Source organism: Grammomys surdaster, unplaced genomic scaffold (genome assembly GCF_004785775.1).
Source record: "Grammomys surdaster isolate TR1022 unplaced genomic scaffold, NIH_TR_1.0 126063, whole genome shotgun sequence".
NCBI lineage: Eukaryota > Metazoa > Chordata > Mammalia > Rodentia > Muridae > Grammomys > Grammomys surdaster.
Window position 1 is genome coordinate 4545403 of NW_021620873.1, and position 26646 is coordinate 4572048.

General features: G+C 41.0%; 1 protein-coding gene across 2 annotated transcripts in view; it reads left to right on the plus strand.

Annotated features, from left to right (window-relative positions):
• The first annotated feature begins 7523 nt into the window (after positions 1-7523).
• Neto2 (neuropilin and tolloid like 2) overlaps positions 7524-26646 on the plus strand; it is a 59764-nt gene continuing 40641 nt past the window's right edge. For both annotated transcript variants that reach the window (XM_028755535.1, XM_028755536.1), the window contains exon 1: positions 7524-7810. In XM_028755535.1, coding sequence (XP_028611368.1) covers positions 7777-7810 — 34 coding nt within the window. In that variant the 5' untranslated portion in view covers positions 7524-7776. The remainder of the gene's footprint in view (positions 7811-26646) is intronic.

Genomic DNA, 26646 nt, shown 5'->3' on the forward strand with positions numbered 1-26646 from the left:
TGTATCCTCCATGGTCTCTGTATCAGTTACTGCCTCCAGATTCCTGCCTTGAGTTCCTGAGCTGACGTCCCTGAAATGATGGACTGCAAGCTGTAAGACTAAGGAAACCCTTCCCTCCTCACATTGCTTTTGGTCATTGGTGTTTATCACAGCAATAGAAATCCTAAGACAGTAACCCAGCAGGCTGGCCTTTAGCTTTTCAACCCTCTCTACCTAGGCCTCTCACGTGCTAAGATTACAGGCATGCTAGAAAAACATCAAGCACATCCACAAGTAATAGTAATCAAGGATCTAGGAACACATATAACACTATGCACCTTATCTCTGCAGATCGACTTATAAAACTTTATGGAGAGATACTAATAAAAATCTTAAATCCACACCCTACTTGTAAGAATCAAAATTACAGTTACCAAATGCTTCCCAACTCTATTCAGTGTTCCAAGTGGGGTCGTAGCTGCTGTCGTTGTCGCTGTTACTCATGAACTTTCTGCACTTTGTTGTGTTTAGTTCTGTTCTGTTCTGTTTTGTTTTGGAGATAGGGTCTCTCGATGTAGACCAGGCTGGTCTTGAACTCCAATATTCACTACTTGACTCTGCGTCCCAAAGAGCTGGGACCTGCTATTACTATAATGTATTCAGAAATACAAAGCACGAAAATATAACAAAGATAAAGCTGAAAAAGAACAAGGACTTGTCCTACCATATATCAAATTATAATGATTAATAATGTGTGGATCTGGTGTTATAGGTCTGAGGTCATCCAAAGATTCACCCTAACCACAAAGAAATTGCAATAAAAAGAGACTTTTTATTTAGGTACTGGTGTTCACTGTGAACTACACTTAAGAGCACTCTAAGATACAGACTCTAGCCATATCAGCCTGAGACTTAGAAAGGCAAACCCACAAGATTGCATGTATCCTGCCTACGTGTAGACAGGATCTAATCTTAACTTGTCTCACAGTTGTCCTCGTCATCTTTTAAACAGAGTAAACAAGTCTGATTATAAAAGCAAAAATAAAATAATCTACTATCTTGCTTAAACACAAATCTTACAAGGTTAATCAACTTCAAAATAGTCTTCAATATCTAAAAGAAAAAAGTGGACTTCTAGGGTACACCCTATACAAGTTAGGGGCTAACGTGTTAAACATTTTGGGTTTTTTTTTGGCTTTTTTTTAAATTTCAAGCACATTAAGTATAAACTTTAAATGTAATGTTAACCATCACACTGGTAAACAGATTAAGACATTTTAACAGTAAATTAGGCTAAAACAAGTTACATGAAGACTAAAAATTATTAATACCCCTAGCTCTCAGACATATAAACCTTAAGAGGGCTGAAAGTAAGTGGGACATGTATATTCATAACCCTTTAGATCTTTGGGGGTTGGAGGTGTGGGGGTTTTTTGTTTTGAACTGGCTTAGTTTTTTTTTTTTTCACATTCACCAGGCTGGTTTGAACTCTTGATCGTCTTATTGGTATTACCACACTCAGCTAAGCATTTTTTGCTTAATATAAGTAACTTAATGATCTTGGAGAATCTGGGTTCCAAAAAAAAAGGCAATAATCAGCCAGATAGAGTGGGAGGCTGTAGCAGGAGAGCCAAAGCTCAAGGTCTGTCTGAGCTATACAGCAAGGCCACTAGCTCAAATTAGCAGCAACCAAAACAAGAAAATCATGGATCAGTATTGTCTTAGTTAGGGTTTTATAGCTGTGAAGAGCCACCATGGCCAAGGCAACTCTTACAAAAGAAAACATTTAATTGGGGCTGGCTCACAGTTTCAAAGGTTCAGTCCATTATCATCATGGTAGAAAGCATGGCAGCCTGCAGGTAGACATAGCACTGGAGAAAGAGCTGAGAGTTCTACATCTTGATCTGTAGGCAGTCAGGAAGAGACCATCCTCCTTAGGCATCCAGAAGTAGGGTATCTTTCCACACTGGGCAGAATTTGAGCATACAGACCTCAAAGCCCAGCCCCACAGTGGTACACTGCCACACTTCCTAATAGTGCCACTCCCCATGGACCAGGCATATTCAAACCACCACAGCATTGTTTAATATATTAGAATACACTAATGTCAATACCTCTATTCATCACAAGCACTTTACACAAAAGATGACACAAAATGAAAGAAAAATATTTTCAGTGAATCAGCTGGCTGGTAACCAAGATATAGAAATTAGACGAGAATGTTTTTTAAAGAAAAGTATATGATGATTAAAAAAAAAAAAACTTCAGCAAAAGATTGACAGTCTTATAGCTGATAAAGTCAGTTGCTGGTGTAGCTGTAGAGCAAGGAGCCTTACACTCTCTGAGGGCTTGGTCAGTCATATAACCAAACCACTTTGTAAACAAGGAATGCTTTTACCTTTGTTAAAAGTTTTCTGTAAATTCATGTTTCTGTCTTCCTCTAGAGAGATGCACCTTAAGGCACACAACACGCTTCCTTCCCCTTCCCCCTGAAGTCTGGGGCACTGAACCCAAATATTCCAGGCAAAGGGAATATCAGTGGTGCTAGAGTCAAAGCCCTAAATAGGTCATAATATTTTCTCAAAGTTCTCTATTTAGAAAAATACTAGAAATGAGCTTCACTATAAATCCTAAGTTATATATTTTACAGCACAAAATAGTTTCAAAAATTTGGGTTAATAACTTTATACACCTTCCATATATGCATAATGAATTATCGAATTCACTAGTACATAGTTATCATGTTATTATTAAACAATATACACATTTCCACAAGTACGGATATTCACTCACAGTTCATCAAGTCCTTAAACTGAATTTCCAAATTACTATTGCCTAAAAAATATTTGGAGTTGGAGAGATAGCTCAGTAGTTAGAGGTACTTCCTGTTCTTTCAGGGTACCCAGGTTTGTTTCCAAACATCCTCTTGTTGGCTCACAGGTTTCCATAGCTCCAGTTCCAGAGGATCCAATGCCCTCTTCTGGCTCCCAAGGGTACCAGGCACACATGTGGTGCATGTACTTACATGTACACAAAACACTATTATCCATGAAAATAAATGTATCTTTTTAAAGTTATGTTTTAAGGCTTGAATATAGTACAATGATACAATGCTTTCCTGGCATGCATGTGCCTCTGGGTTAGATCCTCACTATAGAAACTGAGGAGCCAAAGAGAAGAGAGAAAAAAGAAAAGAAAATGCTTAAAGCCAGGTATGGTGGTATATAAGCCTAGCACTCAGGAGGGAAGCTGAGCCATCCAAGGCAACACAAGACTCAGTCCCAAAAATTTTTCTTGTTTTATTTTAATGCTATAGTTACAAAACTGAGAGTGTGGTTCAGTGGTAGAAAGAACACTTGCCTGCTATGATCAGAGCTCTGGATTCCAATTCCACAAAAGAAGGGGAAGAAAAGGGAGGGGAGAGGAGAAGAGAGGGAAGAAAGGGAGGGCAGAAAATAGAAAAAGGAAAAAAAGAAAGAACAGTTTCCTATTACCCGGATAAGCAAGCATTTATATCAGCTAACAGTCACTTTAAATAGGAAGTAAACAAACATTTCAAGATGGAATTTTAACTTTAAAGGGAAGGATACTATGGAGTTAGCAATTTTATTCTAATGAATATAACTGGAGTCTTTCTTAGTCTTTCATAAAGTGAAAGTGGTGACCAGAAATTTTCCTGACAAACTGAAATTTTCCTAATAAAGTAACAGAAAAAATTAATATTATAGGAGGAAATATTTCTTAAAACCTTTCCCTTATTTGCAATTTTATTAAGCAAAAATTTGAAAACAAGTTTTACTGATAGTTTTACCAAAACTTTTGTTTCCCTAGCTGTTCTTTGGAGCCATTAACAGATTCATGTATCTTATGATCTGAAGTGTATGCTACCAACTTGTAAATTTGTATACTAGAATCATAACATCTCCTGTGGCTGTATTTGAGGACAGGGACTCTAAAGAGCTAAATAAGATCATATGGTTGGTCCCTTAACTAATCAACTGGTGTCCTTATAAGCAGAGGAAGAGACAGGACGAATATAGAATAAAACCCTGTGTAGCAGGTGGGTGGGTGGGTGGGTGGTCTTGGAGGCAAGAGCAAGCCCATGATAAAAGCCAAGCCTGTTAGTGCTTTTCTCGTAATCTTCCAGCCTCCCTGACACCCGTGGCATAGGATTTTAGCTACCCAAAACATTTTAAGACATTTGTAATTTTCCCCTTTTCTTCCCTAAACCTCCCTGTACCATAGCTGTATAAGTTGAAATCTCTCAGTGAGATCCTAGATAATTCTGGTTTTTCACTGAATTACATCTTTACTATAGCCATACTTGCACACTACAGCAGGGCAGTTTGAGATACATATATTATTAATACAAATAGACTTTCTGCATATCAGAGTTTGCTAAATTATGAATCCCTCCGGCTTCGTTAGTTGTGTTTCTGTATTAGTCAGCTTGGGCTGCCACAAAATACTGTAGACTAAGTAGCTTAAACAGTGGCCTGTATTTTCTCACAGAGCTGGAGGCAGGAGTCCCATATCAAGGCACTGGCCAATTCAGCTTATGAGGATTCTCTTTCTGTCTTGTCCTCACATGGCCTTTCCTTGGTGACAGCGTGATCAGAACAACCTTTCTTCCCTCTTTCAGGGACACTCGATTCACCAGTTCAGAGTCCTGCCTTTACAACCTCAATCAATCCTCAGTATTTATCAAGTTCCCCATCACAAAATACAGCCGCACTTCAGGTTAGGGTTTTAACTTAAGAGTTTTAGGAAGCACAAGTATTTTTTCACTAATCATCTTTAGCCACAGCAACCTGCCTTTACAGACTGTCTGCTAATAAACTGTTAGAGCCCCCAAACTACACACAAAGAAACAACAAAATCCACTGAGTATACAAATGTTCAGATAAAATACTGCTGCTTCCATCTCAGTCCTCCGACCTCAGACTCCCAACTGCTGGGTTTATAGGCATGTTCTAACATTCCTATTAATTTTTAATGGTTCATTAGTAAGTCAGTCATAACGTTAGTAAATTAATAGCACATCCCTCTTTTGTTTGTTTGGGTTTTTTTGTTGATGTTGCTGTTGGTAGTTTGTTTATTTGTTTGTTTGTTTTGCAAGGTCTTTGTAGCCTTAGATGGCCTGAAACTCACTATGTAGACCAGGCTGACCTGAACTCACAGAAATCCAACTGCCTCTCCTGGATTAAAGGTGTGTTCCACCAAGCACAGCCTAGACAACACTATTAAAATGTTACATGTGACTTGGTAAATCTAAACTTCAAGAATAATCTTGTGAGAATGAATCTACAGACACTGTGTATAAGCCTAAGACTGGCAGTGACACTACAAAAACATGAGTCCTCAGGTAATGTGGGAGCAGACTGGCTGCTACTGGGTGTTCTTCCCAGGAAATAGTAATTCCGTTCAGAGAAGGCAATGTGCTCTCCTTTTGATTTAGCTAACATACGGCAACAAGGTAGTCTCCACTATGATCTGTGCTTCACTATAGTCCTTGAAAAATTTACTACAACACATTTAAAAGATAGGAGTCTTAAGGCACAGAGAGGAAAGTACCAAATTAGTATTCTCAACTGAAGTCTACTCCCAAGCCATCAGACAGAAGTCTTTCGAAATTCTATCAACATGATGCTATCAGTATAAACTACAAAGCTAAGTGAGTACTAGGTATCTACTTTTGGATTACCACAGTTTCTCTAATCTATCCCTTTTGACCCCTTCAACTCAGCCACCAGATTAATCTTCACAGAACTCCATGACTCCACTAATAAAATTGAGTGCCCTGGACAAACTCCCACGCCTAACATTCAAACAAGTCCAGTCAACCCTCTGAATCCTGATGATTCAGCATCCAAGGGTTCAACCAACACTGGAACAAGCAACCTTCTCTAAGTATCTGTATGGAATATGTGCAGATTTCCCTCCTACCATTATTCCCTAACCAATACTGTATAATTACTATTTACATATCGTTTACATTGGGCTCAGTATTGTTACTAATCTAGAGGTGACTGAAGGCCTAAAGGAGGCTATGCATAGCTCATGTGCTCACAATTTCCTATGAACAACCTGACAGGTGCCAAATGGGCTAAGAGACAGGCATCCTAAAACCAACGGAGAGCTGAGTGCATCTCCACACTCAAAGTCCACAATATGTTTAATTTTTAGTTTCTGATAATAACGCTTGTCCCAAATTCAGTGCTCACACTTGCTCCTTACCTGGTAATTGACATTTGCGTCTCCATCCCTCTTCACCTGCCATCCAAACCTTTTCCATCCTCTTTCCCCCGCCCCCTTTTCAGGGAGCGTTCTCTGATGACATCATACAGGCTGATATTTTCCCCCTCAGTCAACAACTATGTATTGTTGATCCAGAAACTCAGAGGGTTTCCCAATCTCTTTATCCACTATAGCCCAGGACTTAGACTGAATTATTAATTGCTATCCCCATTTATCCTTATTTTATCTGTAGGAAAGCCTCTAAAATGCCTTACTCATTGGTTCTTGGGTGCAATTTTAACTTAACTGCAGGTGATCACCTTAGAAACCCCAAGTCATACATCTTTCATAACCACTGATGCATACAGCTAAGGGCTAAACAACTTTATGCTAATTGGTGTTAATTCTTTTTATTTATAAACTTGTGAATTACTTATACTTCTGTGACTTTCTTAGAGCAATCCAAGAAAAGAAAGAATGTGACACCCTTGGAATATTTTGTTCAGTTGCTGGGCATTCTAACGTAGCTATAATTTGCTAGATAAACATTTATATATCAGATCAATTACGGAAGGGCCTTAACATTTGTAGGGCCCCCAACACCAGTCATTGTTATATGCACATAACTCAAACCAATAAATACACGATGAGTTAAATACTGACTGTAGCCCGCCTGCATTTAAGTCATTTCTATTTTAATAGGATGGAGCTTAGGAAGCTTTGCCAGCAAGGCAATTTCAAAGCACAAGAGCTGGAGGAAAACGGGATAATGTACAAACTATACAGTTGTTAAGCACGTGGAATTCCTTTCCGGTGGCGCTCAGCAGTCCATCTGTATGGCTGTGGTTAGGGGTGGCCTTGGGGAGACCCACCCTCTGGATTCAGTCTGGCCTCCTGTCTTTGCAGCTAGCACAAAGTTTCACTTCTCTGGCTGGCGTGGAGCTTCCAGCCCACTGTGGCGAGGACTAGAAGCGATGATTCCTCAAGCAGCTCTGTGCCTGGCAACTGCCGGGGAAGGTTCAGTAAGTGCAACAACCCTGACGGTTGGCCGAGTGAACTCACCCGGGCGTCCAGGGCCCCCGCGGGGGTCTCCCCTCCACCGAGATCAGCAAGGCACCTGAGCTTGAGGTCCTCCGAAAAGGGCTGGAAAATCGGGACCAGGGTATCCCTAGGCTTCGAGAAGACACCGGCAGGGAGGGGTGGGCCGCCCGCGGGGCCCGTGAGGCGAGAGGCGGGCGGGGCACGCGGGTGGGCGGGGCCGCGCGTGCGCAGTGGCCCCGCGGCTGGCACGCGGCGCTGCGCTCGCTGCTTAAATGAGCCGGGGCTCCCGGCGCGCGCCACTTCAAGGGAGCCCGCCGCGGGAGCGGCCACGGCCGGCTTTCCCCAGCGCGCCGGGAGGCGGCGGCCGTCGGGGACCCGGCACGGCGGGCCGAGGCGCTGCGCCCGCTGCAAGGAAGCGGCGGCGGCCGGCGATGGGGACCGAGCGAAGCTACCGCGCCGGGCCGTGACCGCCGCGCCGCCGCCGCCTCAGCCGCTCTCGGAGCGCCGACGCTGAGGACCATGGCCCTGGAGCAGCTCTGCGCGGTCCTCAAAGGTAAGCGCGGGTGCGGACAGCGCCCCCTTGCGGGCCAGGCCGCGCTCCGCTCCGCCGCCGCCTTCGCGCCCTTTGTCTGGTCCAGGCCGCCCGCCGCCGCCGCTGCGAGCTCGCTCTAGGGGCAGCGGAGGCCGGGGGACGCCGGCCACTCCGCGCCTCGCAAAGTGTGCGAAGCGAAGGCCGGTGTTCCCCAGTTGCCACCGCGGGATGTGATTGCACACAGACCACAAAAGCCCCAACTCCGACGCGCAGCAGCGGCTTCCGAGAAGCCCCGCGACGCCCGCGTCGCCCGCGGGTCCCACCTGCTGCGGCCGGGAGGCTGCGGCACTACTGCGGGCTCCGGGCTGCGCGGCGGCCCTGCCCTCGCCCCCGCGCCCCGCGACGCCTTCCCGGGATCGCCGGATCCTGCTGCCTTGTGGGTCCTGTGCCGAGGATGGACTGGTCGGCAGCGGCCGGCGAGCCAACAGCACCGAGCTCCAAAGCCACTCCGAGGCTGCCTCCGCGGAGGTGCTGGTTCAGATAAATATTTCTAGATGGTTTACATTGAGAAGCAAAGTTTATTCGAGAACTCGTCCTGGATTGATCCTTTCATAAATCTCAGGAAAAAGCACCTCCATTCAGTAAATTACTTCCTTATCCCCTAATGATTTAATTGCAAATGAATAATATCTGAATGGTTTTTTTAATCTTCATATATTGAGAGAGACGGTAAGACAGTGTTAATATTGGTTATAGTTTTAGCACTGAATCTTAATATTTGCACAATTACAAATTTGGGTGTTTTCCTGGTACGTGTTAACACCTTATTTTCAAATTTGTTTTAATAGAAAGTTCAGTGGAACTTTTCGTTATTCTTGAACTAACAACATTTTAGACAAACTTCATAATTGGACAAATATTCATAAATTACTAATTGACATTACAGCCATTTAATTTAAATATTTACCCACCCAACTATGTGTATATCAATTCTTGTATGTTCAGACAGTGCCAAGATAACCACTAACCTTCTAGCCAGTGAATATTTCAGTTACTCTATAAATTCTTAGTAATTCTTTTATTATATAAAAACAAATCCAAAATTCTGTAGCTACTTGTGACTCCTTGTTTATGTAGTTACTTCCTTGGAAATTAGCATCTTGTTTCATTCTTGATGATAAATGAACCACATGCACAAATGGGTTTCTGCTGCATAGAGGAATTTTCTTCATTCTAATTGTGAATCCACCATAGTAAGGTTGCCTGCATCATAATGACACGTCCATATGAAAGTACTGTCCCGAAACAATCAGTTGGATCTGTTACACAGCTTTACCTGCAGAACTCAAGGAAACTGAACTGGATAAGGCAATCTCCATAGGTACTCAAGGAATTGCAGCTCTGCTGCCTGTGCCTTTTCAGTGGGTACACACTGCCATCTCTGGCCAATACGGTTTATTGCGCCTATCCAGAAAAGATTCCGTGATGATGACTGAGCTCCAGTGAAAACAGTGTAGTATCTGGCTTTTATTTTTATTTTTTCAAATATTATTCAATCTGAACTATTTTTACATGCTGAAGTATTTTTACAGCTCGAGATAAATTGTGATGTTGTGGGCTTGCTAGGAAGGGAGCAATCTATTTTTAATTCTTCTATACTGTGCTTTATAAGCATTAGAATTTGGTCTAGAAAGATTAAATTAAAAAAAAATTGAACCTGAGAAAGCAGTCTGGAGACTGAAAAAAAGGGATACCCTGGGTTTTACTGCACATATTGAATCATTTGCTTTTCAAATCAAATGCATATATATATCCTATATAAAATAATATTATTAAAAATGTACCTTAAGACAACTACTCTTTTTCAGTGCTACTCTCTATTCATTTGTGTTCCAAGGCATGAAAAATCATGCCTCAAGTGTCTTAAAAGTGAATTTTTCCACATCAAGAGGTTCTTCTCTTAAGAAGCCATTAACACTTCATAATTATACATGCTACTTACTCGGATCCTTGTTCTGAAGTATAATGGTCAGTTTCCATTAAATACTAGAAACTACTGTGAAGTTTCAAGTGGAAAGTAATTTTTACAATTACGGTCCTGTATGAGTGTGTGTGTGTGTGTGTGTGTGTGTGTGTGCATGCGCACATGCAACAGCATACATATGGAGGTCAAAACATGGGAGATTGTTCTTAAGAATTGAACTCAGATTGTCAGGTTTGACAGCAAACGTATTTATCAATAAGACATCTTGCTAGCCCCTAATTTTACTTTTTAAAGATGCCACTATTTTTTTTTATCTACTTTGTAGCACTTAAGACAAATGCATCGTTCTGTTAGGTTATTTAAGCCTTTCTAATAGTAGTGAAAGCATATACCTCACTTCTGCTATTACCACTCCGGGTATTACAGAATTTGAGTCAAGCTTCTGTTTATGGTAGATCATACTATGATCCTATGAAAATCTTACATTTGAACTATGAACCAGTTGTTTTTTCTCAAATACTGAACATTTGCTCCAGAAAAATCCTATTAGACCCATTGCTTTTCAAAGCTATATAATCTGAGGTTAAGTTTATGACATAATGGAGCTTAACTATGCCTTAGCCACATATATTTAAAAGTCTTATCTGAACTGAGTATTAACTTCTGTTCTTTAGTCTTAAACCTCAAACAGAATAGATACAGGGGGAAGCTGTCTCTTTAAAAGTAAAGCTTCTTTTTAATACAGTCCTCTTAATACTTCAACATACACACATGAGAGAGAGAGAGAGAGAGAGAGAGAGAGAGAGAGAGAGAGAGAGAGAGAGAGAATATGAATTGGGTAATTATCAATTGAAAATTCATTATAATGAATCTTGAACTGATAGCCATTCAATATTTTTAAACCAGTGTTCCACAAGGGGAAAAAATGCGTACATTACAAAGCCAGTTTAAGTCAAAACCACTTTCAGTCCTTTGGGAATAAGATAGGGAAATAATAGACTATAAATTTCATGCCTGTTTTTCAAACAGTATTTCAAATTTTAGAGGCGGTACCTGATCAGCATAATATATCATCTTTTTATTTATTCTCCTTTAATATAATTATTGATGTTTCTGGAGTACTTTAAAGTTGAGTTAGAAAAGAGGCTCTTAGGGGATGATTTAACCAGGGATTCCTAAAGTTTCCTTAATAGCAGAAACCCTTCAGAGGCAAGGACAATTAAGAGGGCTGCTATCATTGTGAGACGCCACCCACTTTTCAACATGTTCAGCATATTTCTTATGACAGAGTACCATACACTAACTGAAAGTTTAATTTTGTTCTGCTTAAACTAGGTTGAGTAATATATTAAAAATTACAACACTAGATGATAGCAATTATTCTTTCAAATGTTGTTTGATCACTTGAAAATTTGATGACAGTTTCTATAGATGTGGAGAGTTGACCTCTTTGATCAATATGAAACACACAAGCTGCCCTCAGAGCACTAACAGCAGAGTGTCCCATTGTGCAAGAAAGAGAAAGCACTTCTGCTGCAGTCACTTTCTTATTAATGTGCCTGGCAGGATGGTCACCGTGTATAGGCTGCAGTGATCTAATGTTTACCAACTATCTTCATTCTCCACTAATAATATATGAGATTTAAGTTTGGGAATGTTTTTGTGCTTTGGAGTATAGTTGGTTAAAAAAAAAGATTCTGTCATTTTGTGTTAAATTTAACAAACCTTACATTTACAGCTTAGGTACTTACAACCGGAAGACCTAGAAAGAGACATGTGTAATTGCTAGCAAAGATAAGTTGAGCCGAGTTGATAAACTTGGTGGTATCTGGTATCTGAATAAAATGAAGGAAAAAATAGTTTGTTCTTTTCATATCCTCCCTCATTTATGCACAAATAAAAAGCTAGGCTGTGAATTTGTCAATTAGTACACCTCTTTCAGTTCTGTGTGCAGTCAGATTCCTGCTTAGTCACTTCGTGCTTTCATCTAATTTGTATGGAGTGCTATTATGGGCCAGGCTAGTCTTATAGGCAGTGAAGATATGTCAGTGAACCAGACAAACATAGCCCATCTTTTAGTAAGAAGAATCTAAAAGCACACATACACACATGAAAAAAATCAGATGCATATAGTATACAAGTAAGACAAATAATAGTAGCAATTAAGTAAGATGATAAAGAAGACAGTTTATTTAGAAATTGGAAAAGCCTCACAAAATCAGTAAGAATGAAGGAATCAGCCATGCAGAGATTAATTCTAGACATACAACATGGGCTAATCCCTAAGACCACAAGTACTTGACATTGAAATAATGGGAAGATCTATGGACCTGTAGATAGCAATCAGGAGATTGGAGAAGTCATCAGGTTCCAGCTTGCACTGGACCTCAAAAGAGTATGGCTGATGGAGTTATTTTACATAAAATGGGAGACTTTTAGAAGATTTTATGAAAAACTATGGTGTGATCTGAATTTCACTTTTAAAAGATAACGTGCTGATTTATGCACAATAGTCCACAGAATACTATAGTACAAAACTTCTGATTGTCACCACACAGCAATTTTACTCTGCTTAAGTAATTCTCTGAAGTTTAGTTTAAAACACAGGTACTCACAATGAATATTGTTCCCAGAGTCTCTTAGGGTTAGGTAGGATCATGTGATTCTGTCGAGCTGGTAGATATAAATATACAATGATGTGTGCATCTTGGTTTTTGTTTTTGTTTTCAAGACAAGGTTTCTCTGTGTAGCCCTGGCTGCCCTGGAACTCACTCTGTAGACCAGGCTGGCCTCAAACTCAGGAATCTGCCTGCCTCTGCCTCCTAAGTGCTGGGATTAAAGGCGTGTGCCACCACTGCCCGTGATGTGTGCATCTTAAGGAAGCTGTTACTTTGTTACTTATAATATACTTTTCATTTTAATATAATTTTAGATTCTGGGCAAGTTTTTTGTTTTTAAAGAAAAGGAATATTTTATGCGATGGCTTCCTGCATGATGAGTGTGATGCAGTCCTGGTAAATACAGAAGCTATAATGGCTGGCAACCTAATATCCACAGTGAGTCATGAGTGACCTTGGAAATAGAAAGTATAACTGAGTAAGGTAGGATGGTTTAGGGTCTCTGATAACAGCCTTCACTTTGCTTTGACTGTTTATCTCTACTTTGTTTACATAATCAGTATATGATAGTAGCCTGTTTAAACTATTCATTTTATTATTTCTACAACATATTCCAGTCTTAATACTACTATCCAAATGTACAAAATCAGTGAAAGTAACAAACTCAGATTGTTAGAAAGCTAGTAAATAGTCACAGAAGTAAAAGTAAGGATTCTATCAAGTAAACTTAATCTGGAAGTGGTTCTTTTTTCTTTCTTTCTTTCTTTCTTTCTTTCTTTTTTTTTTTTTTTTTAGTTTTTCGAGACAGGGTTTCTCTGTGTAGCCCTGGCTGTCCTAGAACTCACTTTGTAGACTAGGCTGGCCTCAAACTCAGAAATCCGCCTCCCTCTGCCTCCTAAGTGCTGGGATTAAAGGCGTGCGCCACCACTGCCTGGCCCTGGAAGTGATTCTTAGAAGAAGGTTTTAGACATTGTAGAGGTGATTTTTCTAAATGCAAAGATCCATAGCAAGTGTGGTTAGTCAGAAACAATGAGAAATGTTTGTAGGGTCTTAAGAAAACAGAGTAAAGCAATTCACCTGATCAACATTTCAGGAACCAATTCAGGCTACCTCCTGCCCTGTATATTATTGATCCAGACTTGTCTCTGACAATATCAAAGAAGAAAAGAACAACCTATCTGTTTCTTTCAGGATATTATGATCATCCAATTGCAGTGGTCCTCATAGTATGGCCCCAGGTCCAAAAGCACCAATATCAGTAAGTAGGTAACTGGTTAAGATACAGATTCCTGAGACCTACTATAAACCTGTAGATAGCTAAAAGTAAACCCCATTCACCCACCACTATCTGATAAAACCTTGGAGGTGACATTAAACTTTGAAAAATATAAAAGGTAACTTATTAGCAGATGTAACATCCAAAAAGTTGTGTCACTCCACAATCCAATAGAAGAATATAATATATCCTTTCTAATAGTTTTAGCAACACTTGGGTAAACTTACTAAAATCTAATTATTGTAAAAGAATCCCAGTAAGTTAACTGAACTTAAATTCAAAGTGGAGCTGGTAACTATTTACTGGCAAGTATAGGGTGCTCATTTTTATTCTATTCTGAGAAGAACCAGAAACTGAATTTTATGATCCTTGCCTGAGTATTTTCCTATTTCAACTGTCGAGATAAATAACCCAGAGGCTGGAGAGATGGCTCAGTGATTAAGCACTGTTCTTGCAGAGGACTTGGGTTCAGTTCCTAGAACCCATGTGGTGGCTCACAAACATCTGTATATCTAGTTCTAGGGGATCTGATGAGGACATCAAGCATGCATGTGGTATGCATAACACCAAGCATGTACATGGTACACATACATGCATGAAGGCAAAACACACATAAAATAAATAATTTTTTAAAAAAATAAAATTTAAATATCAGCCAGTCAAGCCTAGCACTTCCTTCATGCTGCCATTCATCATCTGTATAGGACTAGAGCCAAAGGTTTATCTTTACCAGCCAGCTCACACTTGCTTATCCTCTCCCCACTCCTCTTCTCACCCTCACCCTCACCCTCTCCCCTTTTCCCCCTCTCCTCCTCTTTCCCTTCTCCCCCTCCTCCTCTCTCCTTCCCCTTCTGCCCTTCCCCCTCTCCCCCTTCCCCTCTCCCCCTCTCCTTCCCTTTGGGCTGTGGGAAGCCATGTGACTCAGCTCCAGGGATGGAGAAAAGGGGCCGGAGCTCTTGGGTTGGGGATCCCCAGGCCAAGGCGGCTGGAGACCCACTGGTTTCAAGCCCTTAGGGTCTGAGAAGGTGGGGGGGGGGGGTACTGTCTGGATCGACCCACAGCCAAAGGGGCAAGGGGGAGAAGATGAGCTCCAGTGACGCCCTGTGGGAAATGAGACTCTTGGTCAGGGCAACTCGCTTGGCTGGGTCTTGGCTGGGTGGTCTCCATGGCGAGAACATAGAGAGGTATTCAGCGGGAGATTAGACAGCAGTTCTGTAGTTGAAGACCTTCTCCACAGTTCTCCACGGCGGGCCCCAAAAAGGTAGTCCATGGTCTCAAAATGTTTATTGTCATGAGGGAAAATAGATGAAGCTATACCCCATGTTCTCAGGGTGGGCCTACGGTTAAATACCTTTTGCGAGGAGGAAGAGGGTCTGGGAAGGAATGCTTAATTGGCTATGCCCTCTGGCCTTTAGGTATCTCATGAACATGGAGATGTCTTGAGGCTCTCTGGCCTGCGTCATGCCCTCTACCTGTGCTACGCACAAACCTTTCTTTGGGAGGGGCTGTAGAGGGCTGTCCTATGTGCCTGAAAGGTGCGGATTGATGGAGGTCTTTGGCCTCAGGAGCCTGGAGTCTGGGAGCATGGTGAAATGCATGCCATTCCTTGCAGGGAAACCTGTGAGGTCTCCAACCTGCTGGGTCTCTGGCCATCTCTAGCCAGTGCTTGACCAGAAACCATGCTGTTCTTTCACGGTCCTACATTCCCTAAGCCTTGGAGAGGGTAATACAGAATTTCTGGTTAGACACAAACGTTCCACAGTTCCTTATTTCCCACAGTTTGGCCAGTTGTGAGTCAATGCATTAATTATTTAGAAGGCACTTTAAAGACAAGTCTTACTCATGCTTTTACGAACAATGATAATTAACCTCCGAGAGAGAGAGAGAGAGAGAGAGAGAGAGAGAGAGAGAGAGAGAGAGAAAGAGAAAGAGAGAAGTCACAGTAGAAGGCTTAATGGGAAAACCAGGGTTTCAGCAAGGTGGTATGTGAGTGTGTGAGAGTAATGAGGGATGTAAAATGACCCAAAATTCAGTTTATACATATATGAAGTTATCAAATAATCATATATATATATATATATATATATATATATATATATATATAGAGAGAGAGAGAGAGAGAGAGAGAGAGAGAGATATTGAGGAAAACACCTAACATCAACCTCTATCTTACATATAGACTTAGATGAAAAACGTATGACACTCTTGAGAGGTAATTGAATAGTAAAATATCTTGGAGTTTTATCACTGTGAAGGTACACCATGACCATGGCAAGGAAATGTTTTCCATATAAAGGAAAACATTTCCTTGAGGCTGGCTTACAGTTTCAGAAGTTTAGTTTATTATCATCATGGCAGGAAACGTGGTGGCAGACAGGCATGAAGAGGGAACTAAGAGCTTACATTCTTGATCTAAAGGCAGCAAGGAGAGACTGTGTCTCCACTGGTTGTATCTTGAGCATAGAAGACCTCAAAGCTTGCCACCACAATGTCATACTCCCTCTAACAATGTCACAACTATTCTAACAAGGCCATACATCCTAATAGTGCCATTCCCTATGGACAAACATTCAAACACATGAATCTGTGGGACATTTCTCTTCAAACCACCACATAAAGACGTTAGTTTTACTAATGAGTTACTTATTTACTAAGCTTATTCTGAATGAGCTATCGAGAAAATAGTGCCTGAGTAGTACCTAGATGAAGGTTGAAGGCCACTGGAGTTCGACATTGAGGAAAGTCTTTAATTTCTTTCTTTTTTTTTTAAAGATTTATTTATTTATATATGAATACACTGTAGCTATCTTCAGACACACCAGAAGAGGGCATCAGATCTCATTACAGATGGTTGTGAGCCACCATGTGGTTGCTGGGATTTGAACTCAGGACCTCTGGAAGTGCAGTCAGTGCTCTTAACCACTGAGCCATCTCTCCAGCCCAAGGAATTTATCTTGTCTTAGCCCCTTCTGCTCTTTCTGCTTCCTGTCTGCTATGAGGTGAGCAACTCTACTACACCCTCTCTACTGATGCTACAACCCCATGTATCTTTAGGGAGGAGTTTTATAGATATATAAACAAGCTCTTTCTTCCCAAGGGGAGAAACAATAATATAACTAATTACATAATTAATTTCCCAGAAAGCCATATTTCTATAGTACCATACTCGCCTACATTCCAGTAGTTGACCAAGAGCCTCTGGACTCATTCCAGTACTAATAATGTTGGTCATAACCATTCAGCAACCTGTGGTTAAAATTCAGGTGGATCTTGTAGGACCTGCCTAAAAGATGTGCAGTTGTAAAGATATAGTAGGAATTGAGAAAATGACCAACCAAGGACTAGACCAGCATAAGAGAGAACCACCCCTATCACTATTGATACTCTGCTATACTTGCAGACAGGTGCCTAGCATAACTGTCATCTGAGAAGCTTCACCCAGCAACTGATAGGAACTTATGCAGCGACCCACAGCCAAACATTAGGCAGAGCTTGGGGAATCCTGTGGAAGAGGAAGAATGGAAGGAGCCAGAGAGATCAAGGATACCATAAAAAAAACACAGAATTAATGTACCTGGGCCCATAGGTAAGTTATGGCTTCTCAGGGGAAACACTGGACAACAAAGTATGAAAGCCAGCAACCACTGGTTGTTGAGGAATAATATATCTATCAGATCTTGACAAAATTGCCCATTCTTTTCCATTAGGTTAATGGACAGGTAGGCTAAAAGTACTCCACCAGAGTATGCCAACCAGAGAGCATTCATGGGATGGACCTATGCCTCTGCATATATGTAACAGTTATATAACTCTATCTTCATGTGGGACTCCTAATAGCAGGAGCAGGGGCTGTCTCTGACTCTGTTGCCCGTCTTTATATCCCTTTCCCCTAACTAGGCTGCCTTGTCTAGCCATAATAAAAGAAGATTCACCTAGTCCTACTGCAATTTGATATGCCAAGGCAAGTTGATATACATGGGGGGCCTCCTCTTTTCATTAAGAGAAAGGAAGGAGGGGGGAGAGAGGGATTGGGAGGAGAAGAGGGAGGGGAAGCTACAATCTGGATATAAAGTAAATAAACTTTTAAAAATTCAGGTGGATCCTAACAAATTTATCCCCAGTGTTGAGCAATAGTCATTAAGTCTCATAGTGGCATACAACTCACAGTAAATGACTTCACACATAAGAAATGTGCTCCTTCTACCTGCATTTGGGTGCTTTTGTCAAGATCTAATAGCTATTAACTAGTTATTCTTCAACAACCAGTGATTGCTGGCTTTCACAGTTTGTGTCCAGTGTTTCCCCCCCACCCCCAGAAGCCATTTGCTTCTATGGTGCTTTTTTTTTTTTTTAATCTCTCCTCATTAACATGAAAATTAGCAGTTTACCTGGGAAGGTATACTGAAAAATCCCACCAGCAGTGTAAATAATGAGATGAATGCTTGGGCCTTTGGCTTGGGCAGTCTACCAGCTAGCTCATCTACCTTAACCCAACTATCTAGCCTATGACCTGCGTGTAGTGTGGTCTTTACCTGACTGTTGTTCCACTGTAGTCCATGTCTGTTCCTTTCTGTGTCCACTCTTGAATCCCCACTCCTCCTATCTTCTTCTTATGTCACCTGCCCAAGCTGTTGGCCATCAGATCTTTATCATAACCTATCAGTAACAAGACAACCTCTGATTCATTTGTAGATTGCCTTTAGAAAGGATGAATATTTACAAAATAGAAAACCCAGTTGTGATGGTTTCTATATACTTGGCCCAGGAAATGTCACTATTGGGAGGTGTGGCCTTGTTGGAATAGGTGTGTCGCTATGGATGTGGCTTTAAGACCCTCACCTAGCTGCCAGGAAGCCAGTCTTCTCCTGTTTGCCTTTGGAACAAGATGTTGAACTCTCACCTCCTCCTATACCATACTTGCCTGGACACTGCCCCAATTAAATGTTGTCCTTATAAGAGTTGCCTTGGTCATGGTGTCTGTTCACAGCAGTAATACCCTAATAAGACAGAAGATGGTACCAAGGACTGGGGTGATAGGCCTGACCATGCTTTTGTTTAGAAGAATGTGGATTTGGGAACTTTGGATTTGGAATGCACTACAATCCTTTAAGTGGGGCTTAATGGGCCATCCTACTAGGAATATGGAAGACTTTGTTGCTGAGGGTGATTTGAACTGTGCCAACCTGGCCCAAGAGGTTTCAGTGGAGAAAAATTTCAGTGTGTGGCCTAGAGACTGCTTTTGTGGTATTTTAGTAAAGAATGTGGCTGCTTTTTGCCATTGTCAGACGAGTTGACCTGAGGCTAAGGTGAAGAGAGACTCAGATTAATTGTACTGACAAAGGAAGTCTCACAAAAGCACAGCAGAAACTTTGTTCTCTGGTTAAGTCTCCTGAAGAGTGGTTTGAACAAGCATAGCAAGTTGAGAAAGGAAAAATAAAAAATATATGGTTTAAGAATTAAAGGTGTACCAGGAAGTGAACACAGGAGCTGAATCCTGTGTTCAAGGATATTAAATTAAATTAAGGGAGTGGTGATCTTGGAGTAAGATCCCATCGAGCTAAATTTAGATCCTTGCTCAGTAGTACAAGCCTTTAATCCCAGGAGGTAAAGGCAAGCAGATCTCTGCGTTCAAGATGAGCCTGGTACAGAGTAAATTCCCAGTAGAGAATAACTTAAATCCAGGTATGGTGGACCGTACCTTAATCCCATACCTTAGGAGACAGGCATGCAGATCTCTGAGTTCAAAGTCAGTCTACAGAGCAAGTTCCAGAACAGCCAAACAGTGAAGGAGCTGGAAAACAGAAAGCTGGTGAAAATGTAATATAACAAGGGGACAATGTTTTAGCCCAGCAAACAGCAGAACTCAGCAGCTTTGGCCACATGGCTCTGACTTTATAGAGGAAAGGAGGAAAAGGAGACTACTGGGGTGCTGGTTAGCTAGAGCTAAGAAGTTAGCAGTGATTAAGAAGAGACCAGCATTACTGAGGTGAATTCTTCTGGAAAGTATTTTCTGAAAGCACAAAGAAGCTGTGTTCCAGAGACAGCCAAGGTTGTACCTCTTGCTGCAGCCGTACTTAGTAATATGTAAGTGTCACTCAAGTGGTACTGGTTTTGAAGACATGAAAGGGTCATGAAGAGCAGCTGAGACTTGGCAGTATGAGAGGCCATGGAAGGCCATTGGTGAAGGTGCAGCCTCAGTTGCAGCTGACAGCCAGAACTGAAGGGATCATGCAAAGGATTTGAGGCTTGGCACCATAAAAAGAGCCTATGAGGGGCTATTGGTAAAGCCTAGTTGCAGTAGAAGATCTCAGCATACTAGAGATGCTAGTACAATAGGATGACCCCAAGAACAGCAGCAGTGGAGTGGAGTCACTTAGAGCCTAGATTGCTACATAGGGCAGAGCTGAAGAAGTGATGCAAGCCCTTTGGAGAAGCCCAGAAAATCATGTGTGGAACTGATATTGGAACAAGAAGCTGCTTAAGTTGCCTTACAGACCCCCAAAATGTTAAAGATGCCAGAGCCATGGGATAGCTGCTGAGGAAAGCTGCTAACAGAGTAGAACAAGCCCAGGAGAAAGAGTCTACAAGGTGAAAAGGAGTTGGAGACTTAAAGACTGCTTTGACCTCAGACATGAAGATGATATTAAAGAGTTTGAAGTTTGATATTGACATGAAGATGATATTGACATGAAGAGTTTAAAGTTTGCCCAGCTAGTTTCCTTTGTTGATTTGGGGATTGCAGTTAAATGATTGGGTGAATATCAGAAGAGACTTTGAACTTTTAACATTGTTGTGGCTCCTATGGGGACTTTTGAAGTTGGACTGAATGTATTTTTTTATTATGCTATGGCTAGCTAGGTATGGTGCCCAGGGACTCATGTGTTTAAACAAGCCAATGGAGGTCAGAGAGCCAGTGGAATGTGACAGTTTATATATGCTTGGCCCAGGGAGTGGCATTATTAGGAGGTGTGGCCTTGTTAGAGTAGGTATAGCCTTATTGGAGTAGGTATGTCACTGTGAGTGTGGGCTTTAAGACCCTTGTCCTAGCTTCCTGGAAGCCAGTCTTCTGTTTGCCTTTAGAAAAAAAAATGTAAAACCCTCAGCTCCTCCTGTCTGGATGCTGCCATGCTCCCACCTTGATGATAATGGACTGAACCTCAGAACCAATAAGCCAGCCCCAATTAAATGTTGTCCTTATAAGAATTGCCTTGGTCATAGTGTCTGTTCACAGTAGTAAAGTCCTAAGACACCAGCGATGAGCCATACAAATGATCATACCAAAATCCTGCTAGCACTTAGTTCTCTGCTGGTACAAATTAACAATTGAAAATACAGAGACAATTTGAAGATTACCCCAACACTCCACCAAAATCTTTTAGATAATTTAGGCTGGCTTGGTGAATATCTCCTTCTCATGTGGTTCAGTTTTTCCTCAATATTAGGGTAATCTGGTTTTGTTAAGGCCTAGGTAACTGTTACCTGTCTAGCCTAACATTTTGCACTGTTACTAATGTCATAAGAAAACTTTCTCAAATGCTGTTACTGCTGTTGCTAGGATAGTCTGTGCTTTGGTGTTCTTAGAAACCAGTCACAACAGTAGTCAGTTAGAACTGCTTTGTATAGTTAGCCACAATAAGCTTGGATCTGAACCAACCACCCAACAGCACTTTCCTACACCTGTGTATGAGCTTTTATAGTATTTGCTTTTATTAGCTGTCTCTGGGATAGACCCCAACATAAGAGAAACACTTGCACCAATATAAGAAACTATTTGGAATAAGACTTCCATTTTGAGTAGGGGTCAAATAAAACTTAAATTCCTAAGACCTCCCTGGGAATTGATATCCTGCATGGCAGAAAGAGACATGTAAGTGAGTAACTGACATTCTAGTTGGCAAGTTAAGATATTAATATTAGGAAAGGCAAGTCCCCTACTACAATTGAATACTCCAACCAATGGGAACAGGATAAATGTACAACAAAGACATGTACTTAAGGAAATCCCTTATCCCTAAGTCCTGATTGGTGGAATAACTTGGCACAGATGTTTGTAGATCTCAGGCTTAAAAAGCCCTATAGGATCTTAACTCAGTGTCACAGTCAGCTCCCGAGTCTGACATGAGGCCCTGATTGATCAGTCCTGGGGCATATGCTCAATAAACTACCCTGTCTGACTGAGATCAGTGTTTGTGTGGTTTGTTAGGCAACTCTTGGACCCCAACAGTTTTTACATGACTCATACCAAGAAGTCTGTACTGGAAGCCTCCATTTCTGCCATAAGCCTGTCCTCTAGAAGGTATAAGGACTTCAATTCTGTCAAACTTCTGTCATATTTATGTAAAAGTAACTTTTATTTGCCTGAAGCAATTGTTGTCTCAGAGGCTTACTGCCTTTGTCTGCTAACCTAGGTCTAGTTCTGGAAGCTTCTAGCCTCTGTAAAATCTTATCTAGACCTAGAATGTTTTCTTCCTCTGAGACTTACTGCTCAATAAGCTCGCCCTTCCTAGTTCTTTCTGATCTCTGGCTGGGTGGTTCAATTCAGCAATTCTGACTCAAAACTCCTCTCCACAATGACTGATTCAATCTGGCTTCTTTCAGCTTCTGACTGAATTGTTCTTCTTAGCCTCATACTAACTTTGGCAATATGTTCTAATCTTCTGGCTTCTTTTATCTTTACCTGTTTCTAGCTTGTTCTCTCTCTACAATCTGGCTCTGTAAAGCTGTCCTGGTACAACTGTGTCTTTCCTCTCCTGCACTGCTCTTTCTGTTGCCTCTCTTTCCTCTCTGTTCTCATGAGAGTTGGACATATACTATTCTGTCAAATCATTGTCTGATTCATCACTTTGTCTGCCTCTCAATTAGACATCAGTTTCAAACATGGATGCTTCCTTCTACAAACTAAATTTACCTTCATTGTTTGTGATGGAAGGTATGTACTAAGGGTGTGTCTACATTCTAGTCTAGTGATCACAGAGACCTAGAATGTGATCAGAGCAGCCACATTTCTGCATTAAAATTCCTCTAAATATTTGGGAGTTATCTCTTGATACATAGGAATCTGAATCTTACCTTTAATACCCTTAAGACATTTAACTTCTCCTCTTCCTCCCTGTACTCAAAAACATTTCTGGGGATTTTTAGAACTTTCAAGTTACCTCCAGAACTGGCCACTAAATTTATCTTTGGTATTCTAATCTCTCTACAATTTACTGAAAAATTCCTGTCCTCATCCTATTCAGTAGTTCTACAATGGAAAACAGTTTCTCAAGAATGTCAGGGAAAAAATGACACTAACCTTCACTTTGTGAAATCCCAGCTACATCCTTTCTTTCCATATATTTACATATGAAAAAGGCACTAGGAAGCTTGCTTGCCTCAGTTCTAAGAAGGTGAAATAGGCCATTCAGTTAGTACTGTCAACAGCTTGACCTACTGGCCCAAAGTCTATTCTGTATGTAAGAGGTTGCTGTCTCACTGAACAGTTATCATGGGATCTTCTTTCATCTGTGTCCTTTTCTCTATTTAAGCTATTTTCAACTCTCACATACTCAATACCTCTGCTAGCAGTCCACATATGAAATTCTTTTCCTCCTCAACTCATATCACTGTCACTTGTTAGAATATGTTCAAATATGTTCATTTCTGATGTTCTGCTTCCTCTTTCAGACTGTGGCGTCCCTTCTGATCTTTTTTGCCTTAAATGATCATTTTCTCCTTCCTAACTAGATACACAAGAAACTTCTTTGTGAATCACATAATGCAACAATCAGTTTTCAAAAGATGTTATCTCTGATGATCCAGTAGTAATTATTAAATCAGATTAGCTATAGTTTCCCTTCGTAAGATAATAGAATCCAAACCTTTTTCTAAGGCTAGAGCTGTCGTGGGTTGGTCTGGGGCTTCTGTGTATTCAAATGCTAAATACTGTATCTCAAGACCTGGTTGCTCCAAGATGAGCAGATCCTCACATATACCAGCTTTTGTTCTGTAAACCTTGCCCCCGCCCCCAAATTATCCCTGATTAGTTAGTAAAGATGCCTACAGCTTAGGCTGGGCAGAAGAGAGTGGGTGGTTGTGAAAGTTTCCCAGCCTTGGGGTCTCAGTCAGGGACCACAAGGGAAGAGGACAGGATGAGAAGGAAGAGGTCACAATGGGGTAGATAGATCATGAGTGCATGGCCATGTGGGCCAACCTGATGGAGTAGGAGCAGCCCAGGTGGAACATGTCAAGAAATAGCTCAAGGTTATTGACAGGGAAGTGGACAAAATAGCATAGAGGATAGATATCTCTCGGCTCTAATGCTTTACGGCTTTTTATAAATATAAAGATTTGTATCCTTTATTTGGGAACTAAATGATCTAAGGTGAGGTAGAAACCCCCAAATAACATTTACTACAACATAGAATTCTATTCACTGATTATACAGTCAGTGGATACATTTTGAGGGTCATATCTAACCTGGGTGTACTCTGTAAGGGCAGAAAATTTTTACTTCCTTAGGACAACCAATAAAAGTAAGGACTATATCCTTGGATGTCATTAAGACTCCCAAGAGTTCAAACAAAAGTACGTGAACTTTAGACGGCAGTCTTTCAAGAAACAAGCATATCAATGTCATAGTGACTGTAAGCTGTCTGATATCCTCCCCAACCTTAGGCTTGAGCCACCAACTAATAGAGGATCAAGCTATTTTCTGCATGACCAGGAGTGGGAAATGGAGGCGGGGACAGGAGCATCATTTGATATAAGTGACATCTTTGGGTGGATCTTAATTGGCATCCCATCCTGCACAATTAATTTTTATCTTTTGTGTCTTGACTTCCTAGGATATTGACAAAGTGGTCAAATAGGAAAAGCAATATGACTGGAAGCCCTTACTCATCACTCTCATTAAGTATATTGACTTTGTAAATATGTCCCCAGAACAAACCCGGAAAGCCAAATCATGCTTCCAGGGTCATCTCCCACTGTCTGATGGTCCATTTGAAGTCTGATGAAGTTTATTCACCTTACCACCTCACAGGATGTATTGCTTATGGCTGGCATATTTTCACATTGAGTTGAAGCTTTCCCTTAGTACTAGTCTAGAGCCATGGAAAATGTTATTCAATAGGAGGATCCCCTAGGAACTTTATAGTGATGAAAGGATTCATTATACTAGACAATTTATTCAAATTGTAAAATCAGCCTGTCAGTATTTCTTAACATCCTCAGTCATCTAGTTAAGTTGTGCAGACCAATGGAAGGACATAGTTGGTAGGAACTCATGCCATTCCCCCAGGCCCTTCCCTCAGCTCACCTCAACTCTCCACTCCTACAGGAAGACATTTTTATCTCCTTTTGGAATCATTACTGTCTGCCCAATGCACTTAGCATCTACGTGTCAGAAATTACCTCACCAACCTGTGCTCACTAGCAGATATGTGCATTAGAGTGTACTGCTAGCTTTGTTAAATATTACTTCAACTGCATGCTCCCAGGATATCAAGCTCTTGCATCCCAAAGCCTGGAAGAGTGTATTAGAAAAGATACGAGCTTAGGTTCCCTATTAGCCCCAACTGAAGGAAGTTCATCAATACTATTAACCTATGCCTTTCCCATCATGGAAATTTTTTTCAACCTGTGTACAGCTAAGCTAAAGAGTATAGGTGTAGGGTTCATTTCTAGGGTTGTACTATTTACAATAGTCTCCTGACTCTTTCAATCTCAGCTAATAAACCTCAACTCTTGCCACTAGTACCAGAATCAAGTTTTAAATAAAAGCCTACATTCCACAAGAAATAAAATGACAATCTGAGAAAACAGCTTCTCCCAAGAACTAGGATAAGAATAGTACAACTTAAAAATGAATTTGCATCTAGCTGGAAACTTGTGGATTTTCTTTACACTATTTTCCTGTGATATATTACTTTCTTTCTTCATAATCCTATAATGTCTCTTTGTTTGTCATATAAAGTGACATCCATACCAATTCTTTAATCCTCTTCTAACAGACTTCTAAAGGTCTTCACTACCTCAACTAGTTTGACCCACCATGAGAGAGACTCATAACCTCTAGCAACTCCCTGATCCTTATGTCTTCCCCACTCAGCTTCTCTGCCGTAGTGATTGTCATTGCTCTGGCTATCCTAGTCATCCCTACTGCCCTGCACAGATTCTTCCTTAACTTTTTTTCTGCCTCTAGAGCAATTCTTTTAAAAAAAAAAAAAAAGCAAAAAACAATAGAACAATAAACTCCATTGTTACCAGCATGAACCTTCCAACTTGTACTGGTCAGCTGGAAAACCTACCCTCACTCATCACAAACCCCATGAAGTACTGCCTGGTTTTCTTCCTCACTGACTTGATGTTCTTTTCTTCTTACCTCCCTCTCCACTGAAAGTCATCTTAACCTTAAAAACATGCAAGGGCTCATTTGTGTCTCTGTTGGGATTATTTTCATTTGTGCTACTAGAACAGGTCTTGACAATTAGAAATTGGAGGTACCTACCTCTTGGATATCTGGGCATGTAAGTCCATCTTACAAATAGACTACTATACCCAGCCCAGATAACACAGTGTAGAGAGAGGCTTTTTAAAATTATTTCAGAGTAATTACCCTTATGCCAACCCTTCATTATAGTAACAACTGGAGACATTCCTAAGGGTATGATTTACCAAGAGGAATTATCCTGGTGGTTGAGCTAGACATGGAAGAATACTAGGATCTTTCCTAGAAACCGGTACTTTCTAGAATGAATACATAATTGGAAACTTTTCCTTTTCTTGGTTTTTAATTTTTCTTATTATTATTGTGTGTGAGTGAAGGCATACATGTGCAGCAACATACACATGGAGATCAGAGGACACCACTAAGGATCCTGTTCTAGGGATTGAACTTAGCCTTATTCAGAAAGTGCTTTTACCCCAGTCATCACACTGACCCCTTCTGTGCTGTTAAAACAGTCGCCAGTTCCACTGCCAAAGACCATGAAGCCCC